General features: G+C 40.9%; 1 protein-coding gene across 5 annotated transcripts in view; it reads right to left on the reverse strand.

Moving 5' to 3' along the window:
• The window catches only part of FAM120B (family with sequence similarity 120 member B), a 273,166-nt gene that overhangs the window by 124,636 nt on the left and 120,588 nt on the right, over positions 1-27,942 (reverse strand). The window contains exon 7 of one of the 5 annotated variants that reach the window (XM_088457414.1): positions 5,159-5,383. The exons of the other annotated variants lie outside the window; for them this stretch is intronic. Coding sequence (XP_088313540.1) covers positions 5,291-5,383 — 93 coding nt within the window. The 3' untranslated portion in view covers positions 5,159-5,290. Of the gene's footprint in view, positions 1-5,158; positions 5,384-27,942 lie in introns of those variants that run through there. 5 annotated transcript variants of the gene reach the window in all.

A 27,942-nucleotide genomic window follows, 5' to 3' on the forward strand; every position in this document is an offset into this window, starting at 1 on the left:
ATAATATATATAAATTATATACAAATATATATATACAAACACACACTATATTGACAAAAGTATTCGGACTCCCGACCATTACACCAACAGGGACTGTAATGACATTGTATTTAAATACATATAATTTAATATGGCGTTGGTCCCCCTTTTGCAGCTATAACAGCTTCCACTCATCTTCGAAGGCTTTCCAAAAGATTTTGGAGTGTGTCTGTGGGAATTTGTGGCCATTCATTCTGTAGAGCATTTATGAGGTCAGGCACTGATGTTGGACGAGACGGCCTGGCTCACAATCTCCCTTCCAGTTCATCCCAAAGGTGCTTGATGGGGTTAAGGTCAGGGCTCTGAGCGGGCCAGTCATGTTCTTCAACACCAAACTCATCAAACCATGTATTCATAGTTCTTTCTTTGTGCACTGGGGCACAGTCATGTTGGAATAGAAAAGGGCCGTCCCCAAACTGTTGCCACAAAGTTGGAAGCATAGCATTGTCCAAAATGTCTTGGTATGCTGAAGCACTAAGATTGCTCTTCACTGGATATAAGGGGCCTAGACCAAACCCTAAAAAACAGCCCCATACCATTATTCCTCCTCCACCAAACTTCAGTCAAGCAGGTAACGTTCTCCTGGCATCCGCCAAACCCAGATTTGCCCTTCTGACTGCCAAACAGAGAAGTGTGATTCATCACTCCACAGAACACGTTTCCACTGCTCCACAGTCCAGTGTAGGTGTGCTTTACACCACTCCATCCGACACTTGGCATTGGACTTGGTGATGTGAGGCTTGCCTGCAGTTGCTTGGTCATGGAAACCTAGGGCCTGATTCAGACCCGCTCGCAAACGGGTCGAAGTCCGGGCAATGCGCATGCCCCGGAGTGAGCGAGAAATCACTTGCTCTGGCACTCTCATCCAAAAGGGGCAGCTGTCAATGTTGATCGACAGCTTGCCCCGTTTGGTAGGCATGTCGGGGGGGGGTCTGGTGGCTGGCCAAACGGAGGCATTCCCATAGGAATGCCTGCCATTTGGGGACAGCCCCACTGACCTCACGAGACCTCTGTTAGAGCCGGAAGCTCACTGGGGCTTGCGATGGACGAGACCCTACCACAAGGGTCTCATTGCAAGCCCGATGGTAGCGATGGTCGCGACCATCATCTGGCCGCTCGCTAAAGCTGTGGGTGGTCACCCACAGCTTAGCGAGCGGCCAGGAGGCCGAACGGAAAAAAATATGCGGCCGCCCTGATTCAGAGCGAGCGCTCTGAATCAGGCCTCTAGTCCATTAAACTCTCGCCGCACAGCTTTTGTGCTAACATTAATGCCAATGGAAGTTTGGAACTCTTCAGCTATGCAATCAGCAAAGCATTGGTGACTTTTATGCACCATGCGCCTTAGCAGTCGTTGACCCCACTCTGTGATTTTACGTAGTCTTCCGCTTCGTGGCTGAGTTGCTGTTGTTCCTAAACGCTTCCACTTTCTAATAATATCACTTACAGTTGACCGTGGTATATCCAGCAGGGATGACATTTCACGAACCATCTTATTGCAAAGGTGGCATCATATCACAGTACCAAGCTTGAAGTCACTACCCATATTGTATCACAAATGTTTGCAAATGAAGACTGCAACGGGTCTGATGGAAACACCTCAATTCAATAATTAACAGGTGTGGCCAAATACTTTTGTCCATATAGTGTGTGTGTGTATGTGTGTGTGTATATGTGTATGTATATATATATGAAGTCGAAAAATATGCTAATGTTTGCAATAGCAAAGCCAGCATAGAGACACCCACTACCACTATCTCACATCCGTAAGTCCTCGCAGACCTGCGTATACATCCGTACCATCGGCCTCTCATGCACAAATACAGCAGCCCTGACCTGTACACAGTGAGTACTCAAGCTGTGTATGCCGTCGCAGTGGCTGATTTGTATGCCCATGTAATGGCGTTCAAACGGACTGGCACGCCTGCATTTTTTTGACAACTCTCACGTCACCACCCCCAAATGCTGACGTCCCATTACTCACTCTGCAATGGTTTACTTTCTGCGTGCGTGATCGCAGAGCATGCACAGTAGCACCATCAACTGATTTGCGTCCGTGGTTGAAATTGCGATCCATGCTGAATCAGGCCCAATGTTGTATAATTTTGAACACTAAATAAATTAAAAGGTACATCCTTAGTGTTTGCACTTACGTGAAATAGTGTATCTTGTACCTGAAATGATGGCAGGGACTACACTCAGCAGTGCTTTCCTCAGCTGCCAGTCTGATGCTCCTAACATGAGATGGTCACCGAAATAACAGAGGAAAAGAATCTGAAGAGTGCTGTAGCTGATATAGCTGCAGTATAAAAAGCTCCCACTAAGGGGCGTAACCAGGTATTTGAAGGCCCCATTGCAAAAGTTTGTAAGGGCCCCTGTGTACCACTCAATGGTGAAAAATGTATATAACACATGCAACTGTGACAAGGAAGGTGGGCCCCCTAAACTCTGGGCCCCATAGCAGCTATGTCCCTTGCACCTATGGTAGTTACACCCATGCCCTCTAATCTTATTACTTGATAGAACACCAGTAACCAGTTTTCATGGTAAAAGCCAAGAATTTCTGTGTCATTTGACAATAGGTCTCCATAGCAGTGCACTTGTCTGAGATGTGGTTCGCTTGAGAGTGCGCTCAGAGAGTGCACTTGTGATGGGCTTGTTTGAGCCCCTATTAGGGCTATGGCTCCTATGGTTCCACCTCTGGACCAAAAGTATGTTTCTTTAAATTCTCCTGTGTGGAAATATGGTTATCTAGAAGTATAGGTTATGTCTCTCCTCCATGGTAATGGTTAGAAATCACTAGAGCTTGGTTTGCACCACAAAATCCCTGTTTTCAGAAGGGGGAGTCTGTTTGGTTAATGATACAACTGATCACGTGCAACACTTATATACTAGCAGGAATGCTGTCCATACATTTCATAAGGGATGCAATTATGATGACTGCCTCTAATATGTTTTTTGTGGGCTCCTTGTCTGCCCTGCTCCGCACATATCATTTATTTTTTCTGCATTATTTGATATGCAAGATACCTCAGACATGTAGTTATGTAAGCTGTCTTATTTTACCTTTTAGCTTTGTGATATCTATATTTTCATGAGAGAGATGTCTACTATAATATTAGCAAGATGTGATTCTGATAACATAATCAGTGAGAACAGCGAAATCAACAAAGCACTGAAATAGCAATATAAATGCAAGCTGAATAAGTAACAGGTTGGCTTGCTAAGGTGACATAATTGCCAAGGATATGTGACCCAAGTTGTTCTGGCACAACATTCAGCATGATAGGCCTTACTAGTACACTATGTATGATGTCAACCTTTAACCTCCCTTCCTGAGTAAGGGAGTCACCCTGCTCTAACTTATTACAAAGGCACCTAGCCCTTCCTGGCTTCCTCAGGGAGCAATGCCAAGCCACATAACTTCCTGTGAGACACCACTCTCCAGTGCTTGGGGTATTGCCTTACCCTGATTTAACCCCTTACTTGCTAGGGCAAAGTAACATAATACACAACTATATTTCACATGCCATAGTTATCGGACATTGGATGTGGATAAAAATATATCCTAAGAGAATATACCAAACAATGCGTTCTACTGGAGTGTGATAACCAGGCGGTTCTATATGCGAAAATGCCATTAGCTCTACCATAGCAACATAAACTTCACTGTTTGCACCTACTAGAAACAATATATTTTTATTTTTCCTCGTAAGAAAGCATTATGGTATGTGTTCCAGGACTTATAAAACAGCTAATGGTTACTGTTATATAAGTAAGAGAGTGAGAGAACAGTACATAAATGTGCAAGCACCAGATAATACGCTAATAGTGGCTGATGTATTGTGTAATGCATTTTACATTAAAAAACCCTGATTTTTATATATATATATATATATATATATATATATATATATTATAAGTGTGTGTGTGTGTGTATATGTATGTACCTGATTTACACTGGGCTAAACAAATAGCTTATGCACCTGGCTTAATTGTCATTGACGTAAGGCAGTCTGTGTATGGACATTGTTATTAATTAATACTAAAGTAGCACCATGTAAAATACAATTAAATATGGATGCAAACACAAAATAAAAGTACTAATTACGTTAAAATACATCCAAATATCCACTGTCTTTCTATTTATAATTCAAATGGGAATCGTTCTTCCTGCGTCGCACCAGGGGGGCGATTCAGACCCACTCGCTGGGCTGCGTTCGCTCATAGCCGGCCGATTGTTGCAAACTGCGCATGCATAAAAGATGCAGTGCGCGATCGTGAACCAGTTACAGCGATCGGGAGACGGTCACTCTCAGCATACAGCCAGCCCGCTAGTTTGAGTGACAGAACGGGCCGTTTGTGGGTGGTGACAGGGGAAGGACAAAGGAAACGGGCGTGTGGATGTGTAACTGCAGGCGTGTCAGTGCGTTTTTACACCATTATAAGGGCGTGCATAATTAAGAAACAGCGTCAACGTACACGTCATATGAGTGAAATAAAGACAGCAGCACTCTCAGTGCTTGCGGTAGGCTTGGGTCTACCTTAAGTACTGCGTGCTAGTTCGATGTCGCCTGATGGTACCAATGTTCTCATACATTTCCTGAATATGACGTCTGAAAGTGGGCGTCTTTTGGCCAGGCTAGTGGGTGCCTAACTTCACCCGGCGATCGCACGTTACGACATAAGGAGCGTCCTGTTGTCTTAGTGTGTGATCGCGGCATTTGCATACTGGCCGTCCTTACGGCTCCGTGAGAGCGCAGCATAGCTAACGGGTCTGAATGAGCTCCCAAATGCAAATATCAATTGAATAGTGTGAATAGACTGCAGCAGCCACATTAATAATATATATATAGTATTAGTGGGAGAGATCAAGACACCCTTAGCCATTCAGAAATGGCTCCTGATCATTATCAGTCAGTATTTTGTACTACTGTTCAAGCACCCACAAGATATACGCATCCTGAAACTTCATATGCATAGAGCAAAATATAATTACATTTTATTCAGATATTGGCAACAATGAGAAAAGGTGAGATACAGATGTGTGGTCACACTATAGCCGCAGTTGCACCAAACAGCCCTTCACTGCACACAAGGTGTCTGTGTGACTCTGTTACGTGCGCAAAGTGTTTTTTGACAAAACCACTTGGAAAGACTGCACTGATTAATTTGTAATGCGACACTTGTACATCTGTGTGAATGAGTTTGAATCTGTATACCAAGTGCTTTTCGCGCCAAGTTCCGTTGTGCTTCATTTGCGACTTTGTACATAGTTGCTAATTCCTGTGTGGTTAAAGTCACAGCCCGGCGTCTCTGGTGCTGATTGACTGGTGTTTTGCTGCATCTGCGGTGCAAATAAGACGCACATTAAAGATAAAGTCGGTATGTTACGCCACTCAGCATGGATCACTCGCGATGAATGGTGTATTGGACACATCTGTATGTCTACAATCTTATTTATTAAAGCACACCATACTCGGGGTGATTCAGAGGTGGACACAGTTGCAGTAGTGACTGCGTCTTTTGGTAATGCTGTTACCCATGGTCGTTCTATCAAGGTACTCAGCGGCTGCGGCGCAATTCCGCCAATGTGCGTACATAGACACACCATCAGCTGGTACACCGGACATTGCAACTGCCTATGGCAGCCGCACAATGTCCGACTGACCATGGCCGCTTGTGTCAATGCAAATGCATTTTTAGACGCGGTCACTGACACCAACGCCCGCCACTGTGACCAAACCCTCCTGTCATCAACCAAAAATGGGCAGAGAGATTGTACTGATCTCCATGCAATTTCGATCAACGTATTGTGCGTTAATCATTGCGGCCTAGACAAATGCGCAGAGGGAAGCCATCGGACATTTGCATCTGATGGTTTCACTACGTCCACCTCTTAATCACCCCCACTGTATGCTGGCAGGTAGCTTTGCTTTACAGGTGATGTGCAGTTTGCTTATTTTACTATAGTCACAGGATTCCAACATGAAAAAAAATATACATATATACATACAGTATTCAGCACCATTCTTATTGGCAAAGTGCAAATTGCTGTTTTAGGGGGGAAAAACTAAAATGGAGGGAAAAGGAAGAATGTTTCCCTTCCCCACCTCTCTTGCAGGGCCATCTGCCTTTCCCAGTGAAAGCTTAGGCAGATGTGAGACTTGCATTCCAATCTATGATTAACAATGAAGCTGCTGACAGGTGCAGCCAGTCAGCAGCAGATGACAGGCAGGTGCGCGTGCCGTTGCTTACTTTCTACAGCCTTCCTCTATTCTGTCCCGCCCTTTCGGCAACACCTGCCGCTCGTGGACATAGGTCAGCTACAAAACACTGTTAATTCTGGCCGCGCCCAGCTTTGTTAACACACAGGTCAAGACCTGAACTCTGCTACTTGCTTCCCTGTAAACTTAAAAAAAAAAAAATCACTTTTGTCAAACAGGTGAGGGATAATAGCAGTGCAATGAGGCAAGGTTTGACTTGCTATACAAGCTATACAGTGTATTGTCTACCTTATTCAACCTTCAGTCTAAAAGTACCACAGGTTATTACCTATAGAAAAATGTTTATTGGTAGTTTCTGTCACACAGTTGTATTTAGAGAATTAACACATATAGGTCTCTGTTTTCAAATTATTTTACAGAATGCAAATATCAATTGAAATCATCCAGAAATCATAATTGTAAAACAAATATATTCACTTGATTGACCCATTTAATAATTTGCCTTATCCTGTATTTACGATTTGTTTTAGGACTGAATTAACATGGGCTCAGTCAGTGCACTGAAGTAAATGTTTAGTGTCAATCAATTAACTGAACGCAGATTAATTCAAGCAAAGAAAAATGAGGAAATACTGAATCTGATATATCCCAAATTAAATGTTTACTCTAGGCATCTATAGGTTACATATTTCAACCCATTAAGTTAAGTTTGTAAATTTAGATGGTGTGTAGGTGCGTTTTGCCTCAGTTAATTCAATAGGTTTTCTGCAATGTTTTCAGACTAAAGTTAATTATCGGATCAGTGTGCACCAGAGACTGACTAGGGCTAAAGTTTGGCCCTGGAATTCTTTACACATGCCTGCTGTAGATGAGCGTGCGCACAGAAAAGGGACTTGACGACATGTCACAGTGACGTTATATAAGCATAAGCATGCTGGACCGATACATTAGGCCATCGATCCTTCTTGCATTTGCTATAATTGCCAGATAGCCAGTCAAGCCGTGGTGTGCACCCCTGTACATACTCAGCTATTTTTAGCTGAGTGTGTGTCTTCATGGGGATCAGGATGTCAGATGTTGGACTGTTGCAGGAGCAATTGGACCCGTGATGGAAGGGGGGGGGGGGGGGAGAGGGAGCAGGGTACAACTGCTACAGAGCAGAGTTACAGCAGGCGGTTGGCGGCCAGGGCGGGGTCGTTGCATGGGGGCTGAGACTGAGGTGACTTGCTTCCGTTATACTAGTGTTTGAGTGTTATATATATATATTTTTTTTTCTTTCAAGACTACATACAGTCCTTTCTCTGGTCTCTTCTCAGGTTGATTGCTGGCCTTTAATTAAATAGCTCTGGGCAGTTTACCAGCAGAAGCAGACCACACACTGCAGCTAACTGAATTTGCCCTTAATGGACAAAAGTATGTGGGCACCCATTTGTGCTGGTTTATTCTCATTCCAAAGCCAAAAGCATTAATATGGAGTTTGTCTTCCCAGTGCTGCTATCACAGCCTACACTCTTCTGTGAGTGTTCCAATATATTTTAGAACATGGCTATGGGCATGGAAATCAATTAAGCCACAAGAACATTGAGGTTGGCACTGATGTTGGGCAATAAGGTTTGGCTCACAGTAAAGCCAACAAACTATGATGCCCATTCAAGTTATTACACATTAACATCAGCAAATCTTTTTGTGATGAACCTCACTGTCAGGACAGTGACTATTTCAGTACATAAAGAGATTACGTCTTCCAAAGTTCCTTTGTGGTCGTTGGAGGAGCTATCCTGCTTGCTGGCGTTCTTCACACACAGGGAATAGAATTAAAGTGATCATCTGTTTCCAAGGTGTTGTCAGGTTGTGGGATTCCTATATTGCTCATTATTTCAAACCTGATTCCATTTGGGTAACATGTTCTGAACTTACTATAGATCACAGACATCTAGTATAAAGCCTGTTACTAACTGTCTGTGCAACGTTACTTTCAGGTCTTTCTTGGACTCCTGGCAGATCCCTGCTGTGCCTGTGGGTTGCTGTGATATCTCCGCTCATGTTCCAGCTAAACTTCTGATGCCAGTTACCAGCCGCACTACAGAGCTCAGCATAGTCATTGCCTAAGTAATGCTTTTTGCTCCACTGCTGTGGTTTCATCTTTTGCTGCACTATTTACTTTGCCTGTTGCCTCTCACTCCTGTGGACATCGAACCCATCTTCGTTACAGTTGTCAACTGCACCGTTACAGATATCATTACCGCATCGCGGGGCTCAACCCTGTTCCGGATTCTAGTCACACCGCAGGGCTCAACTCTGTTCCGGAACCACACCGCTTCACAGGGCTCAACCCTGCTTCAACCTTCATTGCATCGCGGGGCTCAACCCCGCTCCAGATTCTAGTTACACCGCAGGGCTCAACCCTGCTCCGACCTCACTGCATCACAGGGCTCAACCCTGCTCCGACCTCACTGCATCACAGGGCTCAACCCTGCTCCGACCTCACTGCATCACAGGGCTCAACCCTGCTCCGACATCACTGCATCACAGGGCTCAACCCTGCTCCGACCTCACTGCATCACAGGGCTCAACCCTGCTCCGTCTTTCACTGCATCACAGGGCTCACTCTGCTCCGGATCTCCATCACCACAGGGTTCCACCCAGGTGAAGCTCCTCCATACCATCCTGAGGTGTTAGCCTCATACTGGACTCGGGGTTCCCTACCATATTAACTTTTCTGTGTTAAAGACTATATGGGGGTTTTTCCTCTTATACTCATTATTGCTTATGTGAACCTCAGTGTGACTTTATGTGAGATGTTGCTATTATATATCTCTTGTGAATAAATTATATTTACTTTTATTCCGTGCTATCGGGATTTCATGAAAAGGTCATTCCTAAAGCTACCCCAGTTTATTGTGCCTAGTAGGCCTGCCTCCTCCCAGGAGTCTCAAGTGTCGGCAGCCGTGACACTCACTTTGTGCCTTATGGCAAGGTGCTCCATCATGCTGGAAAAGGCCCTGTTCATCAACAAACTGTTCTTGGATGGTTGGGAGAAGTTGCTCTAGGAGGATGTTTTGGTAACAATCTTTATTCACTGCTATGTTCTTAGGCAAAATTGTGAGTGAGCCCAATCCCTTGGCTGAGAAGCAACCCCACACATGAATGGTCTTAGGATGCTTTACTGTTGGCCAAAAAAACACTGAAGCCGCAAACTTTGTGAAAACCAATACTTGTGTCATTCTCAAAATGTTTGGTCATGGCTATATATATATGTACACACTGAAGTGCCTACCAGTATTTAAAGGTCATGGTAGGGGAAGTCACCTTATTGTGATGTCTTGGAAATTCCCAGACCTGTATCAGTTGTAATTTATCATCTCGTGAGTCAGTTTGAACACAGATTAGGTTGCTTACGGCAACGCGTTGTGAATTATGGAAATTCGAACGGGGCATGACAGTGGGTGCCTGACGGATGGGGCATTCCATTTCCGACCACCATGTTCTCCTGACATGAACCCAATCAAGAATTTATGGGACGTGGTGGAGAAGTCCATTTGCACCAGAGATGCTGCACCTACAAATATCAGGTAGCTGTGGGAAGCTATCCAAATGGCATGGGTCAACATCTTTCCAGTGGTCTTTCATCCACTTGTGAAATTGATGGCAAGTAAAGTTGCTGCACTTCGCTGGCTAGAGGGGGTCCTAAACGATACTAGGCATCTATCCCATGACTTTTGGCACTTCACTGTACAACTCAATGTGACCATTTGTTTTGCTGTGTAACTAAACACACCACTGTAATATGCCTATCCGACCTAGGGTGGTTGTTCCTGGAGACTGGAAGTAAAGTTTACTGACCAGAATACATTTGAAAGGCAAGCATTTTATTACCTAAACATATGTTTTTCCCTTGTGGCTAACAGCACCTCAGATCAACCTCTAGAAACCTGCTAATGGTTCCTAATAAGCATCTGAACACTCTACCTTCTACTACCAAGCTCCCCATTTTTGGAACATTCTCCCAAGTCATTTACATTTTCCACCTGTCTAAGAATTATATTGATCACAACTGCATTTAATCTATCCAGGATATACTTAAAAATATGAGGTGACTCTCAATGTATTTATTCCTGGTAACATACTTAATAACAAAATAAATAGTATTAAATGGCCAGTTGACACTCAAGTGCACTAATAAGGTAGAAAATAAAATGTTAATAATGCTATAATAAACATATACATCCAGCTTAGATATATTTGAGAGTTTAATCTGCCAGCAACAGTAGAACATACAGGAAAATATTCTCCATAGTTAACACTGGCAAATTGTCCTAGAAATGGTAGGCCAATGTCACCACAAATGTGGTAATTTATGGGTTCACAAACTCAAGCTTGTAACCTTTATAAATAGTTTTCACATGTAGATGTTACATAAATATCTTTAACATCTCCATTTTCTGATAAAGCCTTTTCATATATATTAAGAATGTTGTAGGAATTTTATATTTGTAAGAAAATTGTATGTAAGGTTTAATATACTTTATAGCAGAGCAGAGCTAACTGTAGATAAAGCTTAGGCTCCAATACCAAAGTGAATTATTTGGGACCTTGGAAAAGACGCCTTGAGGCTGACTCTGAATTGAGGCTGTTCTTGTGTCTTTTGTCGGAGTTGAGTCTGCAATTTTATGCTAATGCTGCAAAAATGCCCTTCCCTCGTGTGCAAGGGTGGAGACAGCCACTCTCAGCATGCTATGATACTGAAATACCGCTTAGTGTATCTTTAGAAGCACCAATGAAACTTGCACCAGCCCTGTGGTTGGGCAACTTCTCTGTCTGAGTATGGCCTATTATGTGAGCGCCTCTGTATGCAACAGCTTTCAGCGACACTCCCAGAAGATGCTACCTCTGCATGCGACTTTTTAGCCGCCCCCCAGTTACCTCCCAGCCGCTGCCCAGGGAACCACCAATCACTGCCTATACAGTTCTTCGTACCTGTGTCCGAATCTGTACTGTGTCTTTGTATGAGTACAATCGGGACACAAAAACGGGGAAACTTTGACGCATTGGTCCACTGCGCCCAACATTGCCTCTGCCAATGACTCAGAATCAGGCCATTGGTCTCCCTGTGTCTTGGGCACAAAAAAGTATTGTAAGCTCTACTGGGTAGGGAAAGTGTACAGATTATATAAAAACACTGTATAAATATTTGTTATGATAGTATCACTAGCGCTTCATGCAAGTTATCTTGTATCTCTTGAGTACAAAATGCTGCACATGGAAATCATTGTTTGACTCAATGTTTGTTCGTCAAAAAAATAGGTATTCAATACACATATAGATTAAACAAATCTATCTCTATATTGAATTGAGGATATTTAACTGTGCATAAGCCCCATGTGTATTTTGTTTTTGCAATATTCAACCTCTAATTTTAATAATGCATACTGAAGCAATTAGAAAGTAGGTGTCAATATTTGCCATCTGCATATCCATGGTCCTTACATATGACATTGCATTGAGTGATGTATTAAAATTGACACACATGTGTAGTTCTACAAATTGAATGTGGACCGACACTTTGCTAGGGTCATAGGCCCTCATTCAGAGCCGCTCGCTATTTGCGGTCGTTCGTTTTCTAAAAAGGGGTGGCTATTCAAATGAACCGTTCGCACTTTGCGGTCTGTTCACGCCTCTAAGTCTGAACTAGCGAGCAAAACATGCGAACGTAAATTTGAAAAATACGCCCCCTGGCCGCTCGCACCATACGTCATGTCCGCTATTTATTAGATTAATCAAGTACATCGACCAGCGTATGAACTGCTCGCTATTCTTGTGGTTGGTTTTTTCAACCACTATTTTGCGAGCAGTTCTGAGTTAAAAAAACCAAGTGACGTGGTCAATGACGCTGCTGGATTAATTATGCACTCCCTTAAAACGCCCGTTTTGACCTTTTAAGCACGCCTGCGATCGGATTTCCACTCCCCGTTTTCAAGCACCTTCCCCTGTTACCACCCACATACGCCTTATTCTGTCACTCAAATTAGCAGGCATTCGCTATTTTGCGAGCACATGAATTTCGGCCGCACTGACTGGTTCGCGCATGCGTATAACGATCCGTACGCATGCGCAGTTGGGCAAACATCGCTCGGAGCGAACGAGCTGCCGCTTACGAGTGGCTCAGAATCAGGCCCATAGTGTTTTAGTTGACAAGGCCCAATGCATTCTTAGCTGGAACACCAGTGTTATATTACTGAAAGACAACATATATGTTAAGAGATGGACGCTGGTCATCAGTAAACATAAGTTTTCTTTTGCATGGCTTATTTCCAAAACATTAACAACACACAGATAAAGACATGGGAGGGAATTCTAAGGAACAAATAAGAATAGCAGCATTTTGTGACCTACAGTGAGTTAACAGTCTGGTTTACATTCTGTCTCCATTTCGTTTCAGGAAAAGGATTTCCCACGGAAACCACCTTCCTTTCAAGGAGGAGAGCAAAAAGCAAACAGCAGCCACTATTTCTCTACAGTACTTCACAGCTAACCAAAATGCACATACTAGTAAGGTGATGTCAATTCCCAACTCTGTAAATGTAAACCCCATTTTCCTGTCTTTGAAATTAGTAGCACAGCAGGATTTACTAATCACAACGCAACATATTAATTTAATAGGAACTAGTTAAAGGAGTGAGGTATCTGAGCTTTTATTTTGTAGAATATGGTCCACAAAATACTTGTAGCCTATACAACAGTTGCATTCACTATCTGTTGGTGACATATGGCAGTTTGGTGGCAGTTTAGATACAGAATTCTGTCCAGCTAAGTCATTTTCTTGCAGCAAATTCAAGGCAGTATGGAAACAATGTTTGCAATACAGTACAATTATATGGTATACAATCGGGAAGCCGGCTGCCGGAATCCCGACACCTGGCTTCCCGACTGCTTTATCCCGGCGCGGGATAAATGACCAGCGTCTATATCTAGACGCCTGTCATTTCCCCGACGCCGGGAGACCGGCGCCCGGCATCCCGATCGAAGGGATGCCAGGCGCAGCAAGCGGACAGCCGCGGGGGGGAGGGTTAGGTTTAGGGCACCCGGGGGGGACTTAGGGTTAGGCAACCCCACGGGAGGGTTAGGCACCCCCGGGGGGGACTTAGGGTTAGGCACCCCCCCGGGGGACTTAGGTTTAGGCAGCGGGGAGGGGGAGGGTTAGGGTTAGGCATTTAGGGGGGAGGTTAGGGTTAGGCACCCCTAAGGAGGGTTAGGGGGTTAGGTTAGTTTATACTTACCTTAGCGACGATCGGGATTTCCAGCGCTGTCGGGCTTCCGCTGCCAGGAACTCTGCTTTTGTCGGCCAGGCGCTGCCAGGAATCAAACCGCCATGCGGCCGGCTGTTTTTCATACTGATTCCATTTATATATTAAACTTAATAATAAGTTTATTTTTAGTTAAATAAAAGCAATTTTCCTCTGGTGATATTATTTAATGTGTGCTGTAACGACTGGAACATTAATGTAAATTAATTCTATCTGTAAAGTTTTATCTAAGTTTGAGTCACTGATCAATATTATTTTTTTTTTGTATAATACAGATATAAATACATATTCTAGTCTTTATAGTTGTACAATATTTTGTCTACTATACTATTTTTCTGTGTTGTGAAACGTAAAATAAAATATATAAAGAGGCTTCAAACAAAAATCAGCGAGGACAGAGGTACTTTAAGTGCAGCATATAGCCACATTTACTCGCGGAACAATTGTGTAAAGATTATCTTCATTATTTTATGCTTAATGTTTTAATGTAGCCACTGTTTTTAGAGATTCATTCATTGGGGCATAGACAAGTGGCTCAATGATATCAGTAGGTGACAGGACTCTGCCACTGGCATCCTGGTCCTTTTATAGATGTTAATATTGAAAATACACTCAGTGGCTAAATTATTAGATTGAAGTGCTTATTAATGCATATATCTAATCATTTAATCATGTGGCACAAAATCAAAGCATAAAAAAAATCCAAACATGATCAAGAGGTTCAGTCATTGTTCAGACAAAAAAGCACCAAAACATTGTTTAAATGTCACCATCTACCCATTTTCTAGTGGCTACTTCCAGCAGGATAACGCACAATGTCAAAAGTAAATGTCATCTCAAGCAGGTTGCACGATCATGACAATGAGCTCAGTGTACATTAATGACCTACACAGTGAAAAGACTTAAATCTAATACAGAACCTTTTTGATGTGAGATTTGCAGCATGAATGTGCAGTTGACAGCTGCACGATACAATCATGTCACCACGGTGCAGAGAGCCTAATTCAGACCCGCTCGCGATTGCTGAGTGCTCGCAAGCGGGTCGATGGTGCCCTAATGCGCGTGGGTCTTGCACCAAAGGGGGCGTGCTGTCGATGGTGACTGACAGCACGCCCCCTTTGGTCGGCGTGCCGGGGGCGTTGCTGCCCAGACGGAGGCGTACCCATTGGAACGCCTTCCGTCTGGAGCCGGCCCCACTGACATCACTAGTGATGTCAGTGGGAGTGCTTTTGGCTCTGATAGAGCCAAAAGCACTCCTGGGCTTGCGGCAGCGAGACCCTACCGCAGGGTCTTGTCGCAAGCCCGATGGTCGCGATGGTCAAGACTATCGCGACCATCTTTTTGGCCGCTCGCATAAGCTGTGGGTGGTCACCCACAGCTATGCGAGCGGCCAGGAGGCCGCTCCATTTTTAGGTAGGAGGACCCTGATTCAGAGCGAGCGCTCTGGTCAGAGCGTCCGGCTCTGAATCAGACCCAGAATCTCTAGGGAACATTTTGTGCACATTGTTAAATCCATGCCACAAAGAATTAAACCTGTTCTGGGGACAAAGGGAGGTCCTACTAAAGTGGCCAATGTGTGTATATTTAACTGGATCTCTGGTATTAAATGAACACGGCTTGGCTGGGCTTTCAAAATCTATATAAACGCATAAACAAACCTTGGCCACTACTTTGTACTAATACATTTCTTAATACTCCTAAGCATGGAATACCTTTTACATGACTGGTTATGTGACCTGCTCCTATTAATCAAGAGAGATACACATTAGCAAGTATAGACCTGCTTCCTTATATGTGCCAGTCTGCGTAATGCATTCCAAGCTATATACTCACTTCACGGTCCTTGGAACTGTCCCCAGAAAATAAATCTGCGTCCATCTTGGTGTACTGTATATTGGCATCTTCCTTAAAATGTGTATGGCAGAAACAAATAAACAACACATTAAAGAGTCAACCTACTTCCTCTTTAGGACCACCCCCTTCCTTAGAATTGTCTCCAGTATGTGTCGCTTTTATGAGTTGCAGGTTTAATTCATGGTTGGAAAAAAACTGTTTAAAAAAAAAAAATCTTTTTTTTTTTTGGTTTAAACCAGTTTTTTTGCATTAATGTTTTAAAAAAATTAATCTTGCTTGTGAATCATTGCTATGCATTAGAGAACTTGGTCAACCATGTTTTAATGCTTTCTAACATTAACAATTCAATGTTATTAGTATTTTTATCCCATCAAAAGAGAGCAAGACTAAAGTCTTTTTTTCTTCCACTCACCTCAGTAGGACTGAAGGTTTTGAATTGAAATAAACATGAAGGAGATTAAACCAAGAGGTGTTTCTCTGTATATTGCCTCTTTAATGTTTTGGAGTTGTTTACCCTTTCAGATTGACAATGTTAGTTGTGATTTCTCAGTGTTTTTATTTATTTTTAAAAAAACATTTGGTTTAAACCAGGGGTGGGGGAACCTTTTTTCTGCCAAGGGCCATTTTGATATATATAACATTATTCGCGGGCGCAGTGCAGGCCATGCCCCCTCAGTGTGATGTCACACTGGGCGGGGCCACAATCGCCAGTGATTACAGCAATGCTCGAAACATCCTGATGATGCTCTGGGGAGCTGTAAGGGCAGCGGTGTGACCATCAGAAGCATTCTAAAGGCGCTTCCAGGCAGCATTGATACATAGATTCTGGTGTGGGGTGTCATTCTAGGCGCCCTGCTAGCCAGATGAGGCTAGCAGAAAAAAGTTCCAAGGGCCAGACCAAATTATTCCGGGGGTTCCCCATCCCTGGTTTAAACCATGGTTTAACCCAGCCAGCCCTGGTTTTATTACATTGCTTGGTCTGCACTTAGACATGTGTCTTCATGCAACATGAAGGTACACAATGCATCCAATTTAAAGTATAGGGAAAAAAGCTGAAGATTTAAGCCCTTTTGCAGGGATAAAAAGGAAGTGTACCCTACCACAATGCCTCTGTAGATGTGCCCGTTTTTTTTCACATTTATGTAATCTTGTAGTGTAAAACAAAATGTAATTTTCACATAGATGTGCACCAATGCACCCAATCTGTAAACTGCACAGAACACCCCAGATCTACCAATCTTCTCCCAGCAGATGGTACAAATTTTGGAAATGTCACAAACACTAACCTTATCCCACAAATCCATGCACTTTCTCATATAACCAAGTTCAACTGCACAAACATATTACCCATGGTATGCCAATAAGCACTTACACTTATCTCCTGGTATTAAGATATTCCATCAGAAATATTTGAATCAAAAGCTTTTTTTATTTTATGCTATATGCCTGTTTTGCACTTAAAAGTTTAGGCTGGATATGTATACTATGGTACTACTGGAGAAGGATTGCATTTCAGATGTGATGACAGCTGGTAACATGTTTGGAGACATATAGTATATATGAAGCAGCCAGTTTATGGCATGAGATCAGTGGATGCAAATGTTTTGAGAAGAGGAGGTGACAAGGATGTATTTAGAGAAAATGTGGAAAGACCACACTTTTTACTGCATTTTGATAGTCCTGGACCTTGGGAACAAATTAATTTGAGTACAATTCATTTTAATGGGATATAAATGTCCGTTAAGTGCTTTTCAGTACTTTAACTCTCAAGAGCAAATTAACAGTGCTTCATTTAAAATACAAGGATGGTAGCCACTCTATCACACTGCGGTATATAAATATTGTATTTCACGAATCACATTTATTCATGGAATCGTTTTAACTTAAGCACTGATGTGTAATCATTTAACTGTACAAAAAGGTCTCGTTAATCTTTCCAAGCAGAGAACATGGTCATCATAAAAGTAACAACCAAAGGTCAATAAAAAAAAAAAGGACCTGTACTTATAATGGGAACTAAAGTGGGATGTCCACATCCTATAGATTGTAAGCTTGCAAGCAGGGCCCTCTTACCTCTGTCTGTCTGTTATTACCCTGTTTTGATCTATAATTGTTTCCAATAGTACAGCGCAATGGAATATGCTGTTAATAAATAATAAAATAAATAAATGTTCAAGCTGCAGGCCCAGCAGGACCCATAGTTTGCCTAAGGTTCATATTCAGTCAGATTGTACAAATAATACAAAGCAAGAGATTGCATAAAAATATAATTATTCCGATTTGGTCAAATTAATTTATCAAAGGTAAACTGACATATTACCATGATAGTTGAAATCTGTGTCAATATGTCTCACTGTTAAGTTAAGTATTTACATAGGTTATTATTGAGATACAAATAGAAACTACTGAAAATAACATTCACCTTACAGAGTCAAATTATCTGCACATAAATGACATGGGATTACTAATAAACAACCAAAAAGATATAAGATAAAGGTTGTGATGGCAAATTGTTATAAATATTCTTAGTTTTTGTATGTATGAGTGCTTCAACAGATTGATTATTATGACTACAGAACAAGCAACCCCACTATTGCATATTAATATACATAAAAGTCTGCATAGTTCATTAACCTCACCAGCATGAGTTTTATATTCCGCTGCCAGTAGTCGAATTAAAAAATTCCTCTATCACTGCACAACGCTGCAAGAATATTGTGGCTACAGGATAATCTGGTGCCTTATAAATACATGTTAATAATCACTCTCGAAACTAGAAACACAAGCATTATATTTATGGATGCAAAATTTCAAAAATGCAATGTACAAATTAGTGACTAAACACCGCGACTGCGCGGTGGTAGAAAGCACTAAAATCTATGGCCCTCATTCAGAGCCGTACGCTCTGAGCAGAGCGCATGCTCTGAATGAGGGCCGCCCTCCATAAAAATGGAGCGTCCTCCAGGACGCTCGTATAGCTGTGGGTCACCACCCACAGCCTATACGAGCGTGCAGTTTGATGGCCGCGATGGTCGTGACCATCGCGACCATCGAAACTGCGAGCCGGAGCCTGCGGTTGAGGTTTTCAACCGCAAGCCCCGGAGTGATTTTGGCTCTATCAGAGCCAAAATCACTCCCACTGACATCACTAGTGATGTCAGTGGGCCGGCTTCTGACGGGAGGCGTTCCCATGGGAACGCCCCCGTCAGGGAGGCACGCCCACCAAAGGGGGCGTGCTGTCAATCAACATCGACAGCACGCCCCCAGACACAACGAGCGAAGGACTTTCCTTCGCTCGTCGCGTCTGGCGCATGCGCACGACGGACCTCCCTCCGTCGTGCGCATGCTCAGTGCAGAACATCGACCCACTTGCGAGCGGACAGCCGCTCGCGAGTGGGTCTGAATCAGGGCCTATATCTGTTGGTAAAAGTATTGTCGCTGACCCTTTCTGGCTATGGCTAACTAGAATTAAAGAGACCTTATAACGTAAACACTATTTACTTGTCCACATTATACGTATATTTTGCATATTTCCCTTATTTATTTGGTAAACCCAGATATAAAAATGTATGCAAGAATTGGGGTAAATCGTCTTTGCTCGTATATACTTATTACATTATACACAAACTAACTTTTCCCTTTCCTTAAAAAGAATTTCACAGGACTTTTTGATATATATATACAGATACTCCTTAAATTTCTGCAATAAATAATCTGCTGGGGTAAGCATGATTGACATCAGCAGTGGTTTGGGAGCAGAAAATGGTCGGCAACGTTCAGCGCTCCAGAAAATGGCCGACATGCCTTTATTTTCTGTGACGCAGCCCCCGCTCCACCCCCAAATGGCTGCAGTCTGTCAATCAGGCTGTGGCGTCCGGGCACTGCGAGCTCGCAGGAGATCTGCACATATGCAGTACAGATCCTGAGCAAGTGCGGGATGCGGTCATCATACCGACCGCGGGGATTCCGGCGCTCAGAAAGCCGGCGCCGGAATCCCAACACCTGTCAGAATCCCGGCGCCAGCATCCCGAAAGTAAGTAGCGGGGCTAGGGGCCCTAGGCAAGATACCAGTTTGGGGCCCCTCTCCCTAGCACTATATTTTCATTCCTGATTCATGACCCTTACATTATTTGTTTATTTTCTACAATATTTTCAATAATTTTGTGGCTCAAACAAAGTTTGTGTACATACATAAAATTCAGTTATGTTTCATATACACCCTATACACAAAGCCTGAAGGTTATTTTATACAATATTTTTAATAATTTGTGCCTTAGACAAAGTTTGTGTACATTGAACCATCAAAAATCAGAGGTTTCATTATCTCAGTCAAGCCAAAAAAATTCCACATTTCGGAATATTTGGATATGGGAGACTCAACCTGAATATAACAGCTACATAATGGGGGGTAAGGTGCAATCAGGGGGATTGCTAGACTCGTCAGGGAGATTTCTGCTATTTCAGGGAGCCTCCCTGACAATCAGGGAGAGTTGGCAAGTATGCCCTGAACCCTCCATTAACTAACCTAACTGGGCATTTTCTGAAGCTGTACTTTGTTCGTAGAAATGCTCAGGTCATTTGAACACACCCTTTCTGGAAGAAGTCCCTGCCACACAAGGGACAGCGTGTGAAGAAAAAACATCTTGTGCATAGGGGAGAGTGAGTGATGAGGCTGGTCTATTGCAGAAAATGAATGAAGGAGAGGCTGTGAATTGGGTACAGTTAGTGAAGAGGGGGTGGCTGTGTACTGTTAAGTTTCTTGACCCTGGCAACACTGGACATTACATGCTATATTATTATATTTAGACATAGTGCTCAAATAGAGAAAACCATAAGGCCCAGACTTTTTAGACAGCATTTGCCACATATATGCATTAAAATGCATTAATCATGTCACAAAACACAACAACCATTTAGCTTTTTGTTTACAGACCACACACTAGCAGAATAGTAAGTAGGCTGACATTGAGGTTGCATGCCTGACACAAGTTTTTTTTTTTTGTCATTTATACCATGGGTTTAAAAGTGGGATTTTTTGCCTGTCTTAGTGAGTAACTGGGCACTAGGGGCCCGATTCAGATAAGTATGCTAATGCATACGCAGCTGAGATGTTTAAGCCTATGAACTTGTTAAGCATCATAAGTGAAGCAGTCACACAAAGAAAAACAGAGATGCCCACCAGAGACATCACAGTCCACAGCAATTGCATACACATAAGCAGCACCTACACAGAACTGAGGAACACCAACTCCCGAGTGAATCTATGGTCACACAGTCTAGCCACGGCAGTAGCAACGCTGAAGCCTTGTTTCTCTATGTACATGGTATCAGCTGAAGGCAGAAACACGCCCCGAAAATGGCCATGACACACATCCCTAACCTAATCCTGACCCTAAGCCCATACCTCACCCTAACCCTACCGGTAAACCAATGCTAATACCCTATCTCCTAAACTAACCCTAATACCCTAACCCATACCGCTAAACCAATGCTAATACCCTAACTCCTAAACTAACCCTTATACCCTAACCCATACCGCTAAACCAATGGTAATACCCTATGCATAATAACCTAACCCCTAAACTAACCCTATTACCCTAACCCTGCTCCAACCCCTAAAATAACTCTAACCCCTACTCTACACTGGCAGAAACCACCAGCATCAACATAATGGATGATAATTAATTTACCAATTATTTTTATGTTATTGTTCGTGCCCCGGTTACTTGTAATATACTTGTGATATAACTGATATGACAAGTATATTACAAGCAACCTGTGCACAAACAATAACAAACATACTTGATAAATGAATCATCATTCATTATGGACTAGTAAAATTATATATAGTTTATTTACCTGTATTGCTGTATTGTCCAGAAAAAAAAAGGGGGGAGGGAAAGAGAGAAAGCAGAGCTCTAATTATGGTGCACACTTAGGTCCAATATTAAATAGGTTGTCTGTCAACAAATGAAATTTAAAATTTATATAATCTTTATTAATGCCATCTTAATAATGTGTTCAGATTATGAGGCGAAATATTATTTAAAATGATAGTGCACATAGTTAGAAATGTGAAAAAAAAGAAAATAATTTTTATTTTTTTAATTATTACATTAAATAACTCATTAAAATTCCCTTTTCACCCCTGGTCACTTTATGTACTGTTACCATCAGTTAAAGCAAATCCTATTGGTGAGAGGCTGTGATGACTTATATACAGATCAACATCTGTTTATAAATAAATGGCTGAAATGCCCTTTATCATCTGTATGGTGTGATACGATTATGATACAGTGACTTAGTGAATACACAGTTGTTAGTTGCAAAGCTATGATACGCTTTTAATTGGGAGGAATCCAATTGTCCTTTACAGATGTTCAGTATGATTTACTATAATTCACCTCTTGCAACTTATTTGTATCAACAGTATCCACCGTAGCTATTTCTAGCAGTTTGTATCAATATTTATTGAGTAAGTTCAAGTTATGTTTCAGTGCCCGTCAGTATCAGGGTTGAATTGAAATCTTTTTAGTAAACCCTGCTCGTGCACACAAGTGACTTCACTGTTATTAGAATCGCCTTACCCTATAATAGCAAGTAAATGTGCTTTGCTTGAATGCTTACTATTGTGATTGCTCAGGTCGTGTTATTCCTAATGATCCTGGATATCGCATACACAGTCTCCCGTGAACATAAATGGTAAACATGTACAGTAACTACATCACAGTCTGTTTTTCAATAGTTAGATAAGAATCAATATTCCTAATCCAAACGGATGGTGCATAATAATAAAATGTATGTCTTATAACATATCAGTGACCGGTGGCTACTCCGGGAAACGCCGAAGCGCGTTTCGCCTGAGGGCTGCTTTATCAAGGCAGTGCAAACAGATCCTCTTCTTTTCCCGGCTTAAGTACCATCTCCGTGGATCTTATTGGTTAGTTTGTATTTCAACTTGCCGCTTTGTATCCTCATAGGTCAGTTTGTAAGCAGCCAGTATTTACCAGGGATCTAATATATTAATTAGTGTATCAATCATCTATTATTTTAGTAATGATCATTCAATTGACCCTAGTTTTCTTTTATTTCAGCAGATACATCTGATATCATATTCATTATTGCTCATTAAAAAGGACAACATTATTTGTTCTATTATTCATGTGTAATAAATTGCATATTTTAATGCTATCGTTAGTTTTGACTATACATGTTTTTGTTTAATTGATTCTCTAGGTGTTACTAACCATATTTCACTAGATATCCCATATGAATTTTTACATATCCATCTACATAAATAATGATCATGAAGATAGTAAATCAGTATTTAGTTGTTTATTTGTCAAAATGTTATTATAGTAGATTTACCCTATATGATATAGTGAATTTTTTGTAATAATAATTTGTTACAATTACCTCTTATTAATTCTTACACTTCAAATAAAGATTCCATTTCCTTATATTTTAATATCCCCAAACATGTTAGTCTATGTGTCTATTATTATTACGTGATTGTTGTGCTTAAAAAGTTGTGTTATAAATCCATACCCTATAAATTAATTATGTGAGTAAATGCCAATAGTAATGCTTAAAAGGAAGTGTGAAATAGTGTACAAATCAACCATAAAATATTAATAAACATGATGAGCTCTTAATAACTCAGTGTATTATGCAGGTATCCTGCACCATGTTCCTGTTATGGAATATTTTGGTGAAATATTATTGTGTTACTATTCATCCAGTGATATAAGTGTTTGTACTGTGTATATTGAAGTTTGTCAATTATTTGATCCTAAACCTTGTGATATTTGATACTATTAGGTATTGTGAACTAAATCTGATCCATGTTGATATATAAATTAAAAATATAACATCATAAGGACAGGTTCTAAGCTATTGCTTTCTCCTATCAGTAAGCAGTAAGCATGATAGACAAAGGTAATTATTATATATAATTATTTAATTCTGTTAATCCATATTATCTTATTATTATATCAATCCAATATCGAGCCATAATATATATGGTTCACAAATCTTATTATTATTACTTTTATATATTTTTATTTACTATTTATTTCTCTATTCATATATATTAGTAACTTATGAAATACAATCTATATGTTTTATGTCGATATTATATTATGGTGTTGTTTATATAGGCAGATTAAATAGAATAAATAGAAGTGATTTTAACCTCAGGATATTTACTCATTTCTCTGTACTATAGAAAAGCTGCAAATTGGTTGTTTTCATTCATACCTAGGGGGTCCACACTATTCATTAAGAAGATCATTCTTGATTCTCTTTTTTGTAATGCTTTGCTGATGTCACCTCCCCTAATTCCCTAAATGTATTTTCTCAAGACCATACACTTTTAAATGATAAGGATTGTCATCATGTTTTTTTTAAATGTCTGGCTACACTAGTAAGAGTTTTGAATTTATCCTGGTCTGTTTTTGCATTTTTTATGTTTCTTGCATGTTCCAAGATTCTTTGTTTTACAGTAGCTGTCTTTGGTCATGCCTATATAATTTAGTCCGCATGGGCAGTATAGGCAGTGAATTACACCCAGTGTCTTGCAGTTGATATATTCTTTGATGTTAATATCATTCCCATATCTATCTTTAGTTTTTTTTCTTTGATCTATATATTTGCATGCCGAACAATCACCACATATACAGCATCCTATTATTTTCTTATGATTTGTGTTTATTTGTTTGCTATAATGGCTATGTACCAATTTGTTTTCAGGTTTGTTGATTTTCGCCAACAGATGTCAACTTTTTCTCCAGGAGCTCCTTCCAGATCTGGATCCAAGGTAAGTATGTTCCAATGTTTTTGTAGTATGAATTGTATGTCCTTCCACTCACTACAAAATGTACTCACAAATCTCACTTTCTTGTTCTTTCTTCTTTTTATTATTTGAGAAAATCAGTTGTTCTCTTTCTTTTCCTTTTGCCTGACTGTACCCTTTTTTAATGATTTTCTTACTATATCCTTGATCTCGTAGTCTATTACTTAGTTCCTTTGCTCTCTTTTCAAAAATGTGTTCTTCAGTACAGTTGCATCGTGTTCTCATGAATTCTCCCTTTCTAATTCCCCTGATGGTTGAAGGAAGATGAGCACTTGTAGCATGTAGGATACTATTAGTGGCCGTGTTTTTCCTGAACATGTCCGTGACAAGTTTATTTTCTTCTGTCACTTCAATCTTGAGATCTAGGAATGTCACTGTCTTTTGACTCATTTCACTGGTCAGTCTTAGGTTGTTATTGTTACAATTGAGTATATCAATGAATTCTAATAATGTTTCTTTTTCACCTTCCCATATAATCAGAATATCGTCGATATATCTGAACCATGATGTTATATGTTCAGTATATCGCAAATTTTTTACTGAAAAAACACATTCACTCTCCCACCACCCGAGGTACAGATTAGCATATGTCGGTGCACAAGTTGTGCCCATTGCTGTACTTTGGGTCTGTAGGTAGAATCTCTCGTTAAATGTGAAGTAGTTTTTCGTCAGAATAAATTTTAGGAGTTGAATGGTACAATCATTGGCTTGATTTCTTCCTTTCATACTTAGAAAATATTCAACTGCATTAAGACCTTGTTCATGGCTGATGCTAGTATACAATGCTTCAACGTCGCATGTGCATAACCATGTATTTGTTGTTACTGTCAGATTAGTGTGGCTCTAGTGTAGGAGGGTAGTTCTTCTACAAAATTGTGTAGATGATTATCCACAAAGATACTTGCTTTTTCTGTTAACCCCCCTATACACGACACTAATGGGCTCCCAGGTGGTTGTTGAAGATTTTTGTGAATTTTTGGTAAGACATAGAATGTTGGTACCTTGGGGTATTCAAGCCACAGGAACTCTCTTTCATTTCTGGTAATATATCCCAACAAAAAAAAAAATATTTGATTTTCTTATATTCAGAAAGGTAATTGGCTGTAGGGTTAAATATTAATCTCTTGTAACAACTCAGGTCATTAAGTTGTCTAAGTACTTCTGTCACATAATCTTTTTTCCACAATACCACATTTCCTCCTTTATCTGATGTTTTGATTTCCACATCATCCCATTCCTCAATTTCTTTTAGTGCAAGAAATTCTGACTTTGATAAATTGAAATTTTTCTTGATGTTTTCTTTTTCATAAAGTTTATCTAATTCTTTAGAAACCATTTCCAAATAAATTTTAGCTTGTGCGCATATTTGTGGATTTGGGAAGAATGTTGATTGTTTTCTAAGGATGGTATTTCTTCTTGTCGTTATTTGTGGTTTATGATTTTCCTCAATTAATTCCTCTAGATTGTGTAAGGCTTCTATATCATCAATATGAGTCCACTACAGATTACCCATATTTATCTCTGTAGATCGATCAGATCTCGTTCTTTCTTTATTGAGAAAGAACTTAAAATTTTTCTGATAAAGAGGTTAAGGTCCTTCTCCAATTCAAATCTGTTTATGTGATTTTAGATAGGACTTGTTGATGGTATTCGTTAAGTACTTTGTCAGTGAGATTTATGATTTGTAATGTTTCTTTTCCTATTATTTCCTGAAGGATCTGTTCCTTCTCTGTGTGTTCAAACCTCAGTCTCCTCTTTCTCTTTACCTTAAGTTTTTGATTCTTTCGTCCCCTCCTAATCCGCCTATATGGCCGGGAATATCTGTAGCTGTTTTGTGACCCAATCCTAAAAAATCTACCTCCTTTCTTCTTTGATCATTTGTGTTGGTAAATGAGTTTTCTGATGTTTCTCCCTCTGATGTTTCTTGTTCTGAGGTGGAGTATTTGTATATTGTATAATTTCTTCTCTCCTTGGTTGTTCTTTTACATTTGAAAATATTATCACTTTCATAATCTTTTCTATTACGTAGAAATTTATGTTGTTTCTTTTCGATGATGTTCTTCTCGAATTGTTCTACTTCGTTTTTGTGTTTCTGGTAGGTTTTTTTTAAATATTTCCAAACCCTCAAAAACTTAATTTTTCCCCTATTTTTATAATTTCCTTATTACACTGCTCCAACATTATCTCATCATGTTTTACCAGAATATCTATTAGTTCTATGGAGCATTTTAGGAGGGTTTTTCCCATTCTATCTTAAGAGGTTCCTCTAATTCAAAGGCTGGGAAAATTTTTGGTCTTAAACCCCGAGGGGTCATGCCGTTTTGTAAATAATTTTCAAACATGGTCTTGTTCAAAAATACCTTAGTTTGTTTTAATAGAAGGTGTTTTAATTCAATTAGGTCATTATTCCAATTACTTCTCGTTGGGTCATTTTATCCTTCCTATTGTACTACTGAAGATATTGACTGCTTCTGCTTTCCATTTAGCTTGACTGTTCATAATTTCTTGACTGAGGCTGAACAAAGCCATCTGGAGGTCGGGTGTCACTTTAATGTATGTAAGAATAAATCTATAGTTCAGAATACAATAGTAACAGTTACAGTGCTGGGTACTAGGAAGATTGATGTAGTACCAGTCAAAAAGCTTATCATGTATCAATGTTGTCCCGCACCAGTTTATTTTTATGTTTATTATTATCTATATGACAGAGAATAATAATTTCTCAATATGATCCTTGTCTCGTGTTGTTTACATTAGATGCTGCTGTTTATACAGCTATATAGTATTTTATTTTGAGGTGCTATAAATACTAAATGTGACAGGCTGTTTCTTCCTCCAAGCACAAGAGCCATGCAGCTTAGCTATGTACACAGCATACAGTGTGAAGGGCTGTTCTTCAGATCATCTTCAGCTTGGTTACTGAGCAGTGTGCCAGGCTGCAGGGGCTTCACCAGGAACTTTCCGTCCATCCATGTCACTCAAACCATCCCCCAGTGCTCAGCCTCTAATGTAGCAATGTATAAATTCGCTGACTTCTCATGCTGCTGGGAATGCCTCATGGGATTTGTAGTTTATCTTTCACTGCTCAGAATCTGAGCCATATAAGATAAATTACAAATCCCATACCACGCCCCCTCCTTTTTTGGTTGGCTGGGTATCTCATTCTGACAACTGACTGCCTGTCTGCTTGTGACTGTTGCGGGTATAGTGTAAGCTGCAGGTGGCAGCTGAGACCTGGCTCCTGACTGCCCCATTCATGCGGTGGTTCACAACAGCTGATGGCAGCTCACAGTTCCAGCGTGCAGATAGATCGTGGTGTTAGACTTCCTGGTTCCTGAATGCGATCACCTGACCTGTTTCTCAACCAATAGGGAAGGTTGTTTCCTCAGAGGTGTACTGTGATTGACAGGCCAGATTTTGTGGGGCCCCTTGGAACCCGCCAGGCCCTAGGTAGGCGCTTAGGTTGCCTTGTGGAAAATTCACCCCTGGGTTATGGACTAGGGGAGGGTTAGGTTTAGGTGCTAGCGGCGGTGGTTTGGTTTAGGCACCGGGGAGGGTTAGGATATCGACCTTCAGGTGTCAGTATCCTAACCCTGTCTCCCAACCCGCATGCACAGATCTTCAAACATCAGTGTTTTACACAAACCATCAGGCCCATGATCTGTGA

This window comes from Taudactylus pleione, unplaced genomic scaffold (genome assembly GCF_031769625.1).
Source record: "Taudactylus pleione unplaced genomic scaffold, aTauple2 ptg000760l, whole genome shotgun sequence".
NCBI classification, from domain to species: domain Eukaryota; kingdom Metazoa; phylum Chordata; class Amphibia; order Anura; family Myobatrachidae; genus Taudactylus; species Taudactylus pleione.